The sequence below is a fragment of the Lepisosteus oculatus genome, chromosome 5 (assembly GCF_040954835.1).
Source record: "Lepisosteus oculatus isolate fLepOcu1 chromosome 5, fLepOcu1.hap2, whole genome shotgun sequence".
In the NCBI taxonomy this organism is placed as follows: domain Eukaryota; kingdom Metazoa; phylum Chordata; class Actinopteri; order Semionotiformes; family Lepisosteidae; genus Lepisosteus; species Lepisosteus oculatus.
In genome coordinates, this window is record NC_090700.1 from 51,649,698 (window position 1) to 51,664,562 (window position 14,865).

A 14,865-nucleotide genomic window follows, 5' to 3' on the forward strand; every position below is an offset into this window, starting at 1 on the left:
CTGTGGTTCTAAAGTGAGTGACTGTCCCAGACAACAAATGGAGCTATCATGTGCTCTACAGGAAATTCAGCCTTTCCCTGTTTCACAACTGGGATATTGTGGTTTCGTCCTCTTCTGACTCGTTGACAAAAATAACTGGCTTCCAGAGCAAAATGAACCAAGATGGAAAAAAAAGTGCAAAATGCAGTCAAATTCTCTCTCACACATGATAAAGTACAACCAACTGTATATATGAGCATGGATTTTAAAAAAGTATTATACAAGCAAGGGTACTTCACCTCTGACTTGTCAATAGGGGGCAAAAAGAACCATTGCAAATGTCATATGTCATACAGTATATATAACATTTACCCCCAACAAAATAAACCCAGTAATCATCTCCCTCCTCAAGACCAGCGAAGGCTCTCTCCCTGTGACTCTCCCTGCGCCTGCACCTGGCTGGGGTAACCCCGAGCAAAACAAGGCCAGGACTCGTTCCCTCTATTCTTGTCTTTCACCACAGCCTCGTGTTTGTTCCCCTCCTCAGGAATGTTGAACACCAGGAATACAGTGCACTTCCACTGGAAGAAGATGGGAGAGGAGATGCCGACACATTGCCACTTCATGCCGCCTGTCCTCCAGGTACTGCTACAACACACAGAGGGGGAAGTCTTCTGCATCCTGCAGAATCGATCAGAAAGGTACATGGAGGTTTTCCTGGCTTTCCGACGAGAGATACCAGAAGGTAACAAAAAATGTAGGGAGCTGGGATCTAAATCTCCAGTTTGTAATTTCACGGTTGGAACCCATGAGAAAGGAGAAACCATCACGCTTCTAATGTATGACCCCCATGTGCCAAACGGAGCTGGTTACAGCTTTCCTGACACGGCACGTGAATGTGATATCCCAGCCCCAGGACGTGAGGGAAGAGCTCAGTGTCTGGACTGGCAAACGCCAATACCGGTTTCTCCTGAGGGATGACCCAGACAGGGTCAATGGACTCGACCTCCCACCGGTGCAGTTCTTGGGACCAAAAGCAGAAAAGCGACCGGAGACCTACACCCACACTGTCAAGGGGAGCTGGAGGTACGAGCCCACGAGAAAGCCAGAGCTCTGCACCAACCACAGGGCCCTGTACAAGGCGGTGAGAGGGCAACTGGTAGCCAGAGAGAGGCTGTGGATTCCCAGAGAAGAACGCAGCCTAAAGAACTGGACAACAAGCTAAAGGACCTCAACTGAGTGGCAGTGCACCAAAGGCTGGCGACCAGAAAGGTCCTCTACAGACACTCAGTCACCAGGAACCCGCATTGCCCCTGGGACACTGTTTCAAAGAAATACAGGAGCATGTGTTCTGGAGCTGCCCCTTCGCCCCTTCGCCAAAGCATTGTGGGGCAGAATGGACAACACTACACAACTTCTGGGAGTGGAAATGGTGCTCAGATGCTGGGGCTCACACCGACCAGATTGGACAGAGGGACACAGTACTTGCTATGGCTGCCGGTATCCCTAACAAAACAAGGACTGTGGAACGAAAGGAACACTCTCATCCAGCGCCACACAGAAAAGGGGAGCGAGGGAGCTGGAGGAGAGGATGCTTGTGAACCTCAGAAGGAGGATGAAGTGAGACCTGGGGCTTCGTAACAGCAAAGGAGTGCTGGAAGGGATTGTGGGCCCTGTACAGTCCAGTCCTGCGGAGGACTGGACGAGCGCAGTTTCAGAGCCGGGACAGGGGAAAGGCATGGATGACAGCAAGTGATAGGGTTTGGAGGGACTCTTTCATTGTGCAAATCCAGCCCCAACATCCACTTGCTCTGATTGATAAAAGACAATCACCCTTTTAAAGAACTGTTGTGATACAGTAGAAATGAGAGATTGCATGACTTTGCATGAATGTGTACTTTTGTGATATATTTGTTGTGAAATAAAGTTTATTCTGAGAAAAAAACAATCTGATGAGGAATGTCCCCTGGGACCTCTTCCTGGAGGTGTATCATGCCCACTGGGAAAAGACCCTGGAGAAGGACACACGCTGGCCTGGGAACACCTGGGAATCCTCCCAAAGGAGCTGGAGACTTACTGGGGAAAGGGAATTCTGGTCTACTCTTCCCTGGCCAGTTACCAATGTGAACCTCACCAGGAGATGAGATGAGATTATCAAAGACAACAAATTATAAAGGTAAAAAGTATAAATGTGCCTCTTTTGCTGAGAAAAAACATGAAAACATAATTAAAAACTTGAAATAGTTTATTAAAATTGCCCTCAAAGTCCTAAATATTCTCTATTTTACTAGTACATAGAGTAAGGAGACATTTACAGGAAATATTTTGTGTAATCTAATTGTCATAAATATTGTTCAGAGTTTACTTACTGTAGGTTGCAGATGTCAAAACTGTGAACTAAAATAATATTTCTTATCTACAAAGGGAATGCAGATATTTACTGAGTGTAATACAAGACACAAATATTGTGGTGATTTCAAGTTAATCTACAGCATTTTCTATTAAAAAATATGCGCACTCATTGTTCTCCAAATCTGCACATCAGCCTTTTCCAGCAGATTACTTCCTGTCTGCTTGCCAGTGTGACTCAGTATGGGGCGCGTCCCTACAATTACCCTTTGGAAGCATATTAAAGAGTGGAATTTTTTTCAAATCCATTTTTCAAATCCTGCTTTTATGCATTTTCACAACATCTGTGAATCACAAAGAAAAAAACAACATCCATGATCTTTCTAAATCTGAAATTGTGGAAAAGGGACATGTCTTTACTCACATTTTACAGTGAGTTACATTTTTTGTTGTTTTCACTTATTTATTATGGGTTTATTGTGTAAAGACAATAAACATACACAGGAAGGTTTGCCAACACTGCTAACAAGCCAATTTAGTAAGACCTGGACAATAAACCTGAGTTATAATCATACTGTATATTCTTCTTTTTCAGCATGAGAATCTTTTTCTGAAATGGTACATACTGGAGAAACTTGCATGGTGATTCTAATCTAGATACTCCAACACAACACAGCTTTCTTAGAAAACAAAAATAATGGAAAGAGAATGAAGATTCCTTAAACAAATGCTTTGCTTTAAAAAAACATATGATCTTAATTAGAAATAAACTCATATTCTGATTTATATTAGCCAATCAAACCTACTCTACACAACTTTAGGAAGAACCGGAGTACAGTACATGGCAAACACCCACAGGATCACAGAAAGAATACCACATGGTGTCAAACTCCAGAATCAAACACATGCCCTTGAATTTATAAGGCAGGAGCACTAAATACCACCCCAATATGTAATGACATAATTTGGTTTGCTATACAAATTAATCCTTATCTATTATCCAATCACTTCATCCAATTTGGAATCATGGGGGAGAGACGGATCTTTTGGTGGCAAGCCCATATCTATTAATGATTGTTAATTTTTTTGACATAAGCACTGACTACATAATGAAAAACATTGCAGTGGAAGAACGAGCAAAGTCTTTGGCTGATAGGATAGGTGTCTTCTCTGGTCTCCTGTTGAAAGTGAATGAGTTCTGGAAGTTAAAAGGCTGTCTGCCCTGTACAGACAGTTCAGGAGTTGACTCACCCTCTGTGGTCATGTATCATTAAGCGCATTAACAGATCTATCTTAACTTTCCACTTGCTAAAACCTAAAATATGATGCAAGTGTTCAGTTTTAAAAGCGCATTTGTCATTTTAAACACAGAAACAATGCCAAAGAATTTCTGCTACCCTACCAATTTCCATATGTTGGGGAGATTGATGTTAGACGTGGACGACAACATATTGTTAAGGAGTGGTTTAGAGCCCATTCGTGCCTCTCCACTGTTCTTTGAAATGGTCCAGTATGCTGGATAGAGCAAAATGTTTGACCAAAGTGCAATGGTGAGCAACAGCTTTAAGTTCAGTAAAGAAAGTCCACTTTAATAATAATAATAATAATTGCTTACACTTATATAGCGCTTTTCTGGACACTCCACTCAAAGCGCTTTACAGGTAATGGTGACTCCCCTCCACCGCCACCGATGTGCAGCCCCACCTGGATGATGCAATGGCAGCCATAGTGCGCCAGAGCTCTCACCTCACATCAGCTATCAGTGGGGAGGAGAGCAGAGTAATGAAGCCAATTCATAGATGGGGATTATTAGGAGGCCATGATTGGTAAAGGCCAATGGGAAATTTGGCCAGGATGCCGGGGTTACATCCCTACTCTTTTCGAGAAATGCCCTGGGATTTTTAATGACCACAGAGAGTCAGGACCTCGGTTTTACGTCTCATCCGAAGGATGGCGCCTGTTTACAGTATAGTGTCCCCCTCACCATACTTTGGCATTAGGACCCACATGGACCAGAGGGTGAGCACCCCCTGCTGGCCCCACTAACACCTCTTACAGCAGCAACCTTAGTTTTTCCCAGGAGGTCTCCCATCCAGGTACTGACCAGGCTTACACCTGCATAGCTTCAGTGGGTTTCCAGTTGTGAGTTGCAGGGTGATATGGCTGCTGGCCTATGTAGAAGTGCATTTAGAAATTAGAACAGGAAGCACTGTACCCAGGCTGTGAGGGGTATTTAAAAATCTACCCCAGCCCTGGGCCTGAAGCTGAGACACTGGCATCTTTCCCGACACAGACAGATGAGATCCTTAGATCAAAAGCTACTACCAAAGCTCTAACCTTGGGGCAGATGCAAACTGGAGATGCCATTCTTCCGAAAGTAACATTTCTTATGTTCTTTTAACCAGCCACTAGTTTTAATTAGAAGACTTATTTGTCATTACCAAACTTGAATAAACAATACTCTTAGAAAGATGATAACCATTTTCTATTTTTTACATGCATACATTATACAGCAAATCATAGCTTCATAACCATTCACATAGAGCTTCATAACTCTTTAAATACAGTAGTTACTGTAACTGTTCCCCTTTAAACAGAAGCCTGTTGCATAATGCTCTACTTTTCCTCGTGTGCGGATTGAGAGGTATAAACCTATGGGACTAAAAGATGCATTTTTTCCAATAAAAAACACCTTTATTCCAACAATAACATGGTTATTGTAAAACATTTCAGCATGTAGCACTTTGTAAATGTTTTGCAAATACTGTGTACAATATCACACCAAGTAAATGTTTTTTGGGAATGTTTTCCTCTTTGGAAGCTGTAAGAATGTGATGCAAACCCATCCATTGTAAAAAGGCCACACCACTTAGGAGTTATCTCTGCTTCCTTTCCCATATTCAGCTCTGCAGTACGTAGGCTTTGACAACAGCCTATCCTACAATCACAAAGACTAGAACAGAGATCTGTGAGGACAAAAAAAGGCCTTTATTTTTACACGAAAATTATTTTTGACACGGTGTTAAAAGAAAACAATAAACTGCTTGTTCTTTTAAAATATCAAGAAACTTTTTTTTCTCCCAAATCTGTTATGTTTACCAAAACAAAAAAAAAATAAAGACTTCTCCTTGGCAGAGAAGCTTAAAATAAATAGATCGTAACTGTAAAACAAAGGTGATTATGGTAATCATATCCACAAATATATCACTGAGGTATGATTCATACCATTTTAAGTCCTGGAAAAAAAACACACACACACGATGAAAAATCCTTAAAGACACCGTGGCAGATTTCTCCGTGATCCGTACACATTTCCAGTGTCTAACATACCTCTTCCTAAACCAAAAGTTAATTGGGGAACCTTCTGTAAATATGGCATTAAGACATAGAGGAAATACAGTTGAGAACTCCAGAAACTCAGTATATAGTATACTGCTACGGTTGTCTAGATGCTCCTTCCGACTGCAAAATAAAAATCCGTAACAAATAATTACACAATAAAACAAAGCAGAATTTTAGAGTGTCCGAGTTAGGATTACAGTGCCAATTTCAAGAGGGATGCACGCAGCAGTATCTCCTCTAGCAGGGACCTCCTCCTCGTTTGAGACAGCGATACCATCCAACTCGTCTTTAGTTACAGTTACAGTTACACCTTCTAGCTCCGGCACAGCTTCCGCCGTAGCGGGCTTCGCTGTCCTGGATTCAACCCTGCACCGGCAAGCCCCTTTAACCGTCTCCAGCTCCTCCTTGACTGCTCTCACTTCCGCCTCCAGTCCCTCTTGGGTTGACTTCAGCTCCGCCTTAAGACTGCTGTTTTGAGCACGGAGGAAATCGTTTTCATCCTTCAGGTTCGCGATGGTCGTCTGCGCCACAAGGGAGCTGCTGGGGCTATCGAAGTTGCGTAACTGCATGATGGCTTCAACAGTGGCCTGCTCCCAGGAGCCTTGGGGGTATCGCCCGTCTATTTCAAGTTTCTTTGCAGACCCCGTGGGGGGGCCGCCGCCCGTGTCCTCCAGCAGTGCCTTGTAAACTCTTTTCCTAGCCGGTCTCTCATCCCCACCACTCTTGCTTTCCGTCAGGTCTTCGTTTTCGGAGGACCCCATGTTTAGCACTGGCACTGGATGCTCGGCGGTTGGCGAGCCCTTTACAAAGTGCATCGAGCAAACGACTGTCCCCTTGCCTGGCAGAAAGTCTTTTCTGCCGATTGCTCCCAACCATGCCTGCTGCTTCTCCTTATCACGGGGGAAATAATAAAAAGAGAAAGGCTCAAGACACGAGCACGCATTGTGTTGCAAAGGGGAATGGAGCTCACAAATGTCCCGCCGCCAGATGCTGAGTTTCCTCTGGTTATTAGTGCACCCTGACACAGCGCAACACCTTCCACCTCCTCTTCTATACAGAGCCATTTCTCCTTTTCTCCGCCCAAGAGACAGCAAAGGTCTCTGGGTAATGGAGTTCCCCCAAAAATTACACTAGAATACGAACTAATGAATTCGGACATTTTACGTTAATTTATCAATTTCTTAGTCAGGTCTGAGCGGTGTATTGGTAAAAATTAAGTTAAAGGAATTCCGCAGTTTTGGTATGTGGTTTTTATTTCAAAAACATTACCTAGCAGACATTTAAAATGACAAACTATGTAGTATATCGAATATTGTATCACTACGTTATTAATATTATATATTGAATAAAGTCTAACCAGTCTTTCAGGAAGACGTTATAAATTTATGGTAGAAATTGGTAAAACATTTAGCGTTTTTAATACCGTTTTTGTTTGGATGCAAGTGGAGTTCTTTTGATCCATATGCTTACATTTGATCAAAATGTGAAGTCGAAGGCACTGTTCAGTCAAAATCACTAGCACCTCTATTAGCAGCAGAGTTTTTCCTCTTAATTCTATAAATAACAGAGTGGCGTGTGCAGAGGGAAAAAACTACAAATCCCAGAAATCATCGAGAACTTTTTCCGTTTCCAGGTGACAGAGCATAAGTGTAAACATCGCTCTTTCTCTTTTTTTGTTATTTTTTAATTATGTGTTCATTTAACATTATACTTCTATTTTAAAAAAAACTTTTCTGAATTCATGAAATTCAGTTTTTAAGTCATAGCTAGTTACATAGTCAGATACGGTATAATAGTCTTTTTATGTTCAGTCGTAATCTCGAATGTTAAAAACAACCAGTGTTATTAATCGATAAATCTGATCCAGTTGAGTTTAAAACATGTAATATGCATAATTTTTCTTTATTACTCTACTCAATGTATGCTGTTTATATTTTTGCCTCCTTCAGATGACTATGGCAGTTCCAGAGTGGCGCATTTCACTGAAACTGATGGACCAGCCCTCGGTCCCCAAGTCGGTTCTGCAGTTTCCCGAAACGGAACCGGGAGATGTGGCACCGGGAGGATATCGTATCGCCACACTGAAGCAGCTGGTAGCAGCCCATTTGCCAGATTTAGTACCTGATCCGGAGTTTATAGGTCAGTAAAAACTGGCTTTCAAGAGATGTTCCTTTCACATTAATTCAGTGGTACATAACTCCGTTTGGTGGGGGCGGGATAACATTTTTCAAAAGCCATCAGCTATTGATGATATATAGTCATAGAAAACCCGCTGGATTCTGGTAGCCCAAGTTGACGTTGCACACTTTTTGATATAACCTTCTATCAATCAAGAGGCAGGGGATTATAAAGTACATTATTTTTACAGCGTGTTGGTGCAACGTTTGGAAATCAGCTAGAACACAGGATTGTCTCTCCAATTCAAACGTATGCGTTTATATTTCAGAACTGGTATTTTGTGGCAGAAAGTTGAAAGATGAGCAGACATTGGAATTTTATGGGATTCAGCCAGGATCAACTGTCCACATTTTAAAGAAATCGTGGCCAGAACCAGAAGTCAAGCCAGGTGTGTATGAGCCAGTCCACTCTCTCTACACAGAACCATTTAGTGCTAAGTACGTGGTGTCTGTTTCAGTAATTTAGTGTGGAGCGAAATTGCTGTACTTTCTTTGAAATTGCTTATGCACAGCATTGTTTGGCTTTTTAATCACTGTTCTGTCTTTTGAAAAAAGTATCAAATCTTGATTTATGTTCATGCTAATACAATATTGAAGTCCTGCTGGGGAACAAAATAAATTAAGCCAGTTTAGAGGGCACTGAAGTTTATGACAAAATTACAAGCAGAAATTAAATGACTTCTTTGAACTGAAGCCTTCTTTTTTTAAAATTCAGAAATGAATGGCTATGGAATTTACGAACCGTCTCACGGCTGGCTTTATATTGTGACATCACAGAGTTTTCCATTGTGCTGTACAATTCCTTTTCAGAGCCTGTGGACAGAACAGCTGCTGCCAGGGAGTTCCGTGTGCTTCAGGCAGCTCTACATACCAGTACTGCTTATAGAGACTCGGTGAGACTGCACTGAGAAACTTTGCCTCATACTAGAAGTTTCAACAAACAAGCAAAATGTTTCATAGTTTAAAAAGGAGGTGTTGTGTTTGGAAGACAAAAGATGCTTTACTTACGAAAAGTGAAAACAGCCCCCCAGCATTGCATTACTTGCATTGTGAAATGATGTTCTGCTCAGTGACTTTTATATCTGTCACTTCTGTTTGATTCTGAACAGAAGTAACAGATTCAGAGGGGGCAACAAATAATATTTCCTTAAGTTTCTCTCAGGTGTTGAAGCAAAGCACAAAGTCCCTCAGATAACTCCGAAGTATTTCGCAATGACCATACTTACACTCCTTATAGCCAGGGAATACCAGTGGTACATAGAATGTGTGATTTTGGCTGCTCAGGCATAGTTTGGCAACACAAATATTTATAAAGATAGTTAAACAAATATATAATATACATTTTTTGGCTATATACAGGTATGTTCACTACTGTGTGTCATCCAAGTTCTGCCTTCTATAGACAGTTTTCTACATGAGGTCAAAACACTTTAAAATGGGCAGAGAGAGAACCTGTATTCTAATAAATAAGGATTCTGGAAGGACTCATTTTGTTTAGATTGGAAGCTAAGGAAATGGGAATCTTATTTCCTTGTTCAGAATAACACATCACTAACAAATGAGGGATGTGCTTTAGGCTGTGGATTCACAATGAAGGATATCAATATTTTCAGTATTATTATTTAAGAGTATAGTACCCTTCAAGTGCTGAGATCAGCACTGTGAAGATTCTAGTTTCGTAATCTGTTTTAAGGAGGACAAATGTTCTAATGGCCTAATCACTTCTAGTCTTCCTTCCCCTCTCTTCTGGGATGTGTCTCCTCCCTGTTTATTTTATGTCATATTTATCCTTGAGGCTTAGTTTGTCTTAAGACTGGTCTGTGAAGGCTGGCTTAACGATTTCACCAATAACTATCTGCTCAGTGTTGGATATTGATGTTCTAAAATGGCTTTCTTAATATTTTAACAGAATTAGTTTACCTTATGTTAATGATTACTACCAATCATTCTTTTGATCATCTATGGACTTGATGCACTGCCTCACAAATAGCTATGTAAACATATGCCCATTGTGTCATCCTTTTGGAAGCTGATTGTTTTTCCCCTTATGCAGGTGTTTAAGATGTTAAACAACAGGGAGTCCTTGGACCAGATCATTGTAGCCACGCCAGGCCTGAGCAGTGATCCGGTGGCACTGGGCAAGTAGAAACATCCTTTGAGTATCCATGTCTTTGTATACGTGCTTGCTTGGAGTTGTTAGTTTTAAAGGTTGACTACTAATGGTCTGTGCTGGGTAATTGACTATTGGCCCTTCTAGAGCATTTTATATTTATTCTGTCCTCATCTTCATCATTTTTAAATTATTCACTACTTTTTAAGTATTTCAGAAAATGTCAATATGCAGAGTTGAACCCAATGTATAAAGAAAACCTCTATTTATATTTATATATCCTTTGGATAAACATCACCAGAAGCATCAATACTGAATTATTCAGAGGAATGTATGCACACCCTTTCACCTTTCAATATTCGATATTCAATATCAATAAAAGTAGTATTAAATTACGGGTATAGATTTGCAGTATTGTCTTAGAGATGATGCTTTGTGACATACCCTGGAACTTCAGAAGTGTGAAAATGTATTCTTATTCTGCTTTTCTAGGTGTGCTGCAAGACAAAGATCTGTTTGTGTTGTTTACTGACCCTAACATGTTGGATACGTAAGTAACATCTTCCAGAATATTCTGTACCTATTTTCTGCAACGAAAAAACACCCAGTTTATTAAAACCATAGGTTCATCTTAAAACACTAGGAAAAGCTATCAGTGTCTCTTTAATCGGTAGCTCACATACCATTTTAATTCTGAGCTGTAACCCTCTTACCTACACAATTCAAGTAGCTTTACACTACTTCCTAATTCATTAACCCTAACAGCTCTACTGTCTTTCAGTTCTCTCAATGCAAGCAGTAGATCATGATGCCGAACTCTCAATTCTAGAGCCCTGAACACTCAGCCATGTTGTCTCAAAGACCCACAATTCTAAACTGTCTTCTGTCTCAAACTTCAGTCATAGGAAAATAGTTTGTATTCCAACTACTAAATGATAGTCCTCTGACAAAGCTTCCACTGTATTCTCATCCTTAGTATATGCCCACATAGCCTTTAAACCCTTTCATTTAAAGCACAGTGCATCAATGGTTCCCCTTTCATACAATTTTAAGATCACATGCCCTCCTACTTCATTACTTCATTACCTCTGACATCTTATTTTTTAATTTATCAGTTGTTGCTGTTCAATCTGTGCAGCCATATTCCCAGGATTGTGTTATGTCTTGGATTACATCAATCAGTGAGGTTTGATTTGTTACAGCACCTTTTCTTTTTGAGTACTACCTTCAAATTAGTTATTAAAGTCATTCTTCCAGAAACCTGCAAATATAATATACATATTACAGTAACGTACATAACTGTACATATTCCCATTACCTGTAGAACCCAGAGGTGTTTAACTCAGAATTTCTAAGACTCCTGCTTGTCCTTTCCTAGGCTGATCACTTCGCACCCAGCCCTAGTCAATGCTATCATTCTGGTCCTACATTCAGTGGCTGGAAGTGTCCCTTCACCACAGAGTGCAAGCACATCTCGCAATGTCTCGGCAAGCTCCTACAGCGACATGCCAGGTGACTATAGACTGTTGTGTCCTAGATGTTTCAGGGAGTCCTAAGAGGTCTTGACATCTATATCCAGTAGAGGTAACACCGAAGAAGGAGGGTTATTTTAAGTCAATGCAGATGTTTTGAATTTCTTTTTAGTTTCTGTTTCAACACATTTTTAGTGAAACTGCAGATCTGTCTTATACAGTGGTGAATATTACCAATGATATTATTGGGATTAGGACAAAACTATCATTTCAATAGAAAATGGGAAGCTTCGAAGAGCATTTGCACTTATAATGACAGCTTTTTCTTCTCCATTGGTTGTGTTGTGCTACTAACAATCTGGTAATCTGTCGGGTAGATAAGCGAAGACCTTTCCCAAACTCTTGATACTTAATCTACTAGCTTTCACCAGAGGATTAATACAATACATGCACTTTTTTATCTGCACTGCAGGAGGATTTCTTTTTGAGGGCCTGTCTGATGATGAAGAGGATTTCCAATCGGTAAGATAAAATCCAGTTTAATTTAAAAGTCAACACTATCTCAAAAAGACCTGGGAATTCAGTATTGCAGCTATATCACAGACTCCACTGCAGAAACAAACATTTAGTTCTGGCCTGTTGATGGGTATTACACAATTCTCAAAACTATGCAGTTTGTTGAAGCAATTAAGATCACTTTATTGGCCATATACAATTTCTTGTATTAGGAATTTGTCTTTTTGCATACCCCAACTTGCTCTCCATGAAACATACAGACAGGGAGAGAAGCCTGGGGTCAGAGCACAGGGTCAGCCATTTATACGGTGCCCCTCGAGCAGTTGGGGTTAAGGGCCTTGCTAAGGGGCCCAACGGAGTAGGATTCCTCTGCCAGCTGCAGGATTTGAACCAGCAACCTTCCAGCCACAGGCACAGATCCTTAGCCACAGAGCCACTGCAGCACTCATTAATGAATTACCGCCCAGAATTATGAAGGAAATGACCAGATGGAAGACCACCTGGTCCTCCAAGCAACTGAGGAATAGACAAATTTATTATTTTAAAATATTGTGTAAAGGTTTCTCCTTTTCTTAAATTGAATGTAAATCTACATAGTGCTACTCTACAGTAGTGTTGTTAAGAAATTGCATTGCATCACTGGCCCAAGAAAATCTGCACATGCTGATGGTATTTTGTCAGAAGTCTATGGCTGTTCTCCTTTTGATGTTGTAGTCTGCTGCGTTTCTCCCACAGGGCAGCCGGGCCACCCCTTCCACCAGCACAGGGACCCCTGGCACACGGCCAGCCACGCTCGGCTACAGTGGTGCTGTTGGCCCTCGGCCCATCACTCAGAGTGAACTAGCTACCGCCCTTGCCCTTGCCAGTACACCGGAAAGCAGTGCAGTCACTCCTACCACTGGCAACCAGGTGCTTCCTCCAGTTCCTTGCATAAGCCATGTAAAAATCAAAGTAAAAACAAATTAAATATGTAAATAATTAGAAAAGGATCTAAAAAAAGATCAGAAAAAAATTAATTGTCCATCCAAGGGAGTGGAAATTTATCATTGACATCTCCATAAAAAATCAAGACTGAACATAAATACACGTTAAAAAGAAACAATAGTCCTAGCCATGCAACAATACATACGCACACACATCTTGCTCTGCCCATGTTACACTATCATTGCATTAATCTGATAGCTTCACACAGGAAATGGTCACTTAGCTGTGTTTATATACTGATTGTTTGGGAGGGAAAAAAAGATTTAATGTAGACATTTTTCTTGGCCAAAGGCATTCTAAACGGCCTCGCTGAAGGTCCCAGCTGAAATTGGGAATGAAGAGGGTGGGAGTGGTCTTCAATGAAAAGCTGAGCTTTCCTTTGATCTGCAATATAATACTTACTGTTCATAGGCTATACATACCATGATACCAAAAGTAAGGATGCTTTCTACTAACATTCTTTAAACCTTCTCTAAAACATTTTGACTCACCCCCAACCCCTTTCAACTTCCTGATCAAAACTGTGTGCTGCTAACTAGCCTTCATAAACTGGTTTTAATATCGACAGTATGTTTGATAGAAACCTAGATCACCAAACAGATAGATTAGACATGGGCACTCATACTGTTTGCTTTACTTTTTAATGTATGCGTGCTTATTTTTTCAGGGAGCCTCATCTGGGGCCTCACCTGTCATGGGTTCTTCAGGAATGCCTGCAGGAACGCCCATCACCAATGATATTTTCACCCAGGCACTGCAGCAGGCACTGCAGGTGTCCAGTCTCTCAACCTTGCAGGTGAGCTGCACAAGCTGAGCGACTCAGTTTTAATGGAAGAGAACAACAAACCACAGACCCTGGTTACCACACGAGCACAGTGTGAACGCGATTATAACCCTTCTTTTCATAGATGGTCTTTGACAGTGACAGGGAGGGTGCTGTTCAGTCTTTTTCTTTTCTTGCCCCATCATTGACATGTGCTGTGTTTGTGTTGTGATCTGATGTATGAAAGGCAAAATTATCCTCTCAAACCAAAAAATGTATTAAAAATCTTTCTCTGTGTGATACTACAGTATAGTGCTTAGCATTGGAAAGGAGCAGTGCTTTCAATGGAAACCATTATTCATTATTATTATTATTTAATGTATCAGTAAGGAGTTTTGCCAGTAACTAGCTTACCTACTAAAAAGAATGGGATGCATTTTTTTCCTTTCCCTTCAGCAGTGTTAGATTGTGGCTTATCTTCACAGAGCCAATGGCAGTCTCAGCTACAGCAGCTACGGGACATGGGGATCCAAGACGAGGAGCTGATCCTGAGGGCACTGCAGGCGACGGGAGGCGATATACAGGCTGCTTTGGAGCTTATTTTTGCTGGGGGAGCCCCTTGATCTACAAGTGAACCCATTCAGGATTTGACTGTACAGTACCACTTTGTGACGCAATGGAACTGAACCCACTGATTCCCCAACCCCCAGGAATTTCTAGGCCCTTAATACGACTTTTCCCATGTGCTTTTTTTTTAAAAAAAAAACCCTAATGCTACAAATAAAAGATGTATGAGATCAATTTTCCCATGTTTTATATGCTTACCTTTTTCAGCCATCTCTGAAGAAAAGCATGAATTTAATAAAGAAACATATAAATGTTTCAAGCCCCCTAACCGCAGTATTTTCAAAAATATGGTTCGACCCTGATAGTTAAAGCATTAAGTGAGATCCATACAGTTGCAAATTGTATAAAAAGTGAATCTATCATTGTTTCTGTAGAGTGCTGTTTAATGAAATAGAAATTGAGTAAGGAGCAGAATTCCCCACTTGGGGGCAATGTTTACCACATTGCGTCTTATGAGTAAAGGCTTTAAGGGTTTAGTACCTTAACAAATAACACATGCATACCTTAGTGAACAACAGGCAGATATACAGTTAGTGATTAGACACA

At 40.9% G+C, this 14,865-nt stretch overlaps 1 protein-coding gene across 2 annotated transcripts; it reads left to right on the forward strand.

Annotated features, from left to right (window-relative positions):
* Positions 1–7,271: 7,271 nt before the first annotated feature.
* On the forward strand, positions 7,272–14,493 carry LOC102698332 (ubiquitin-like protein 7). Of its 2 annotated transcripts, none has more exons than XM_006628853.3 (11): positions 7,272–7,319; positions 7,620–7,809; positions 8,117–8,236; positions 8,658–8,740; positions 9,901–9,985; positions 10,450–10,507; positions 11,336–11,469; positions 11,902–11,951; positions 12,681–12,854; positions 13,597–13,725; positions 14,178–14,493. In XM_006628853.3, exons 2-11 carry the CDS (start codon positions 7,620–7,622, stop codon positions 14,313–14,315), a joined length of 1,161 nt encoding a protein of 386 aa, XP_006628916.2. In that variant the 5' UTR covers positions 7,272–7,319; the 3' UTR covers positions 14,316–14,493. The 2 variants fall into 2 exon arrangements, with proteins under 2 accessions (XP_006628916.2, XP_015198856.1); XM_015343370.2 differs by lacking the exon at positions 7,272–7,319 and adding an exon at positions 7,376–7,457.
* Positions 14,494–14,865: the final 372 nt, after the last annotated feature.

Excerpts from the sequence above, each read along its gene's own strand:
- LOC102698332 (XM_006628853.3), top strand. The coding sequence starts at position 7,620 with ATGACTATGGCAGTTCCAGAGTGGCGCATTTCACTGAAACTGATGGAC. Across the intron at positions 9,986-10,449 it reads CAGTGATCCGGTGGCACTGG|GTGTGCTGCAAGACAAAGAT; the intron begins GCAAGTAGAAAC and ends CTGCTTTTCTAG. Across the intron at positions 10,508-11,335 it reads GACCCTAACATGTTGGATAC|GCTGATCACTTCGCACCCAG; the intron begins GTAAGTAACATC and ends GTCCTTTCCTAG.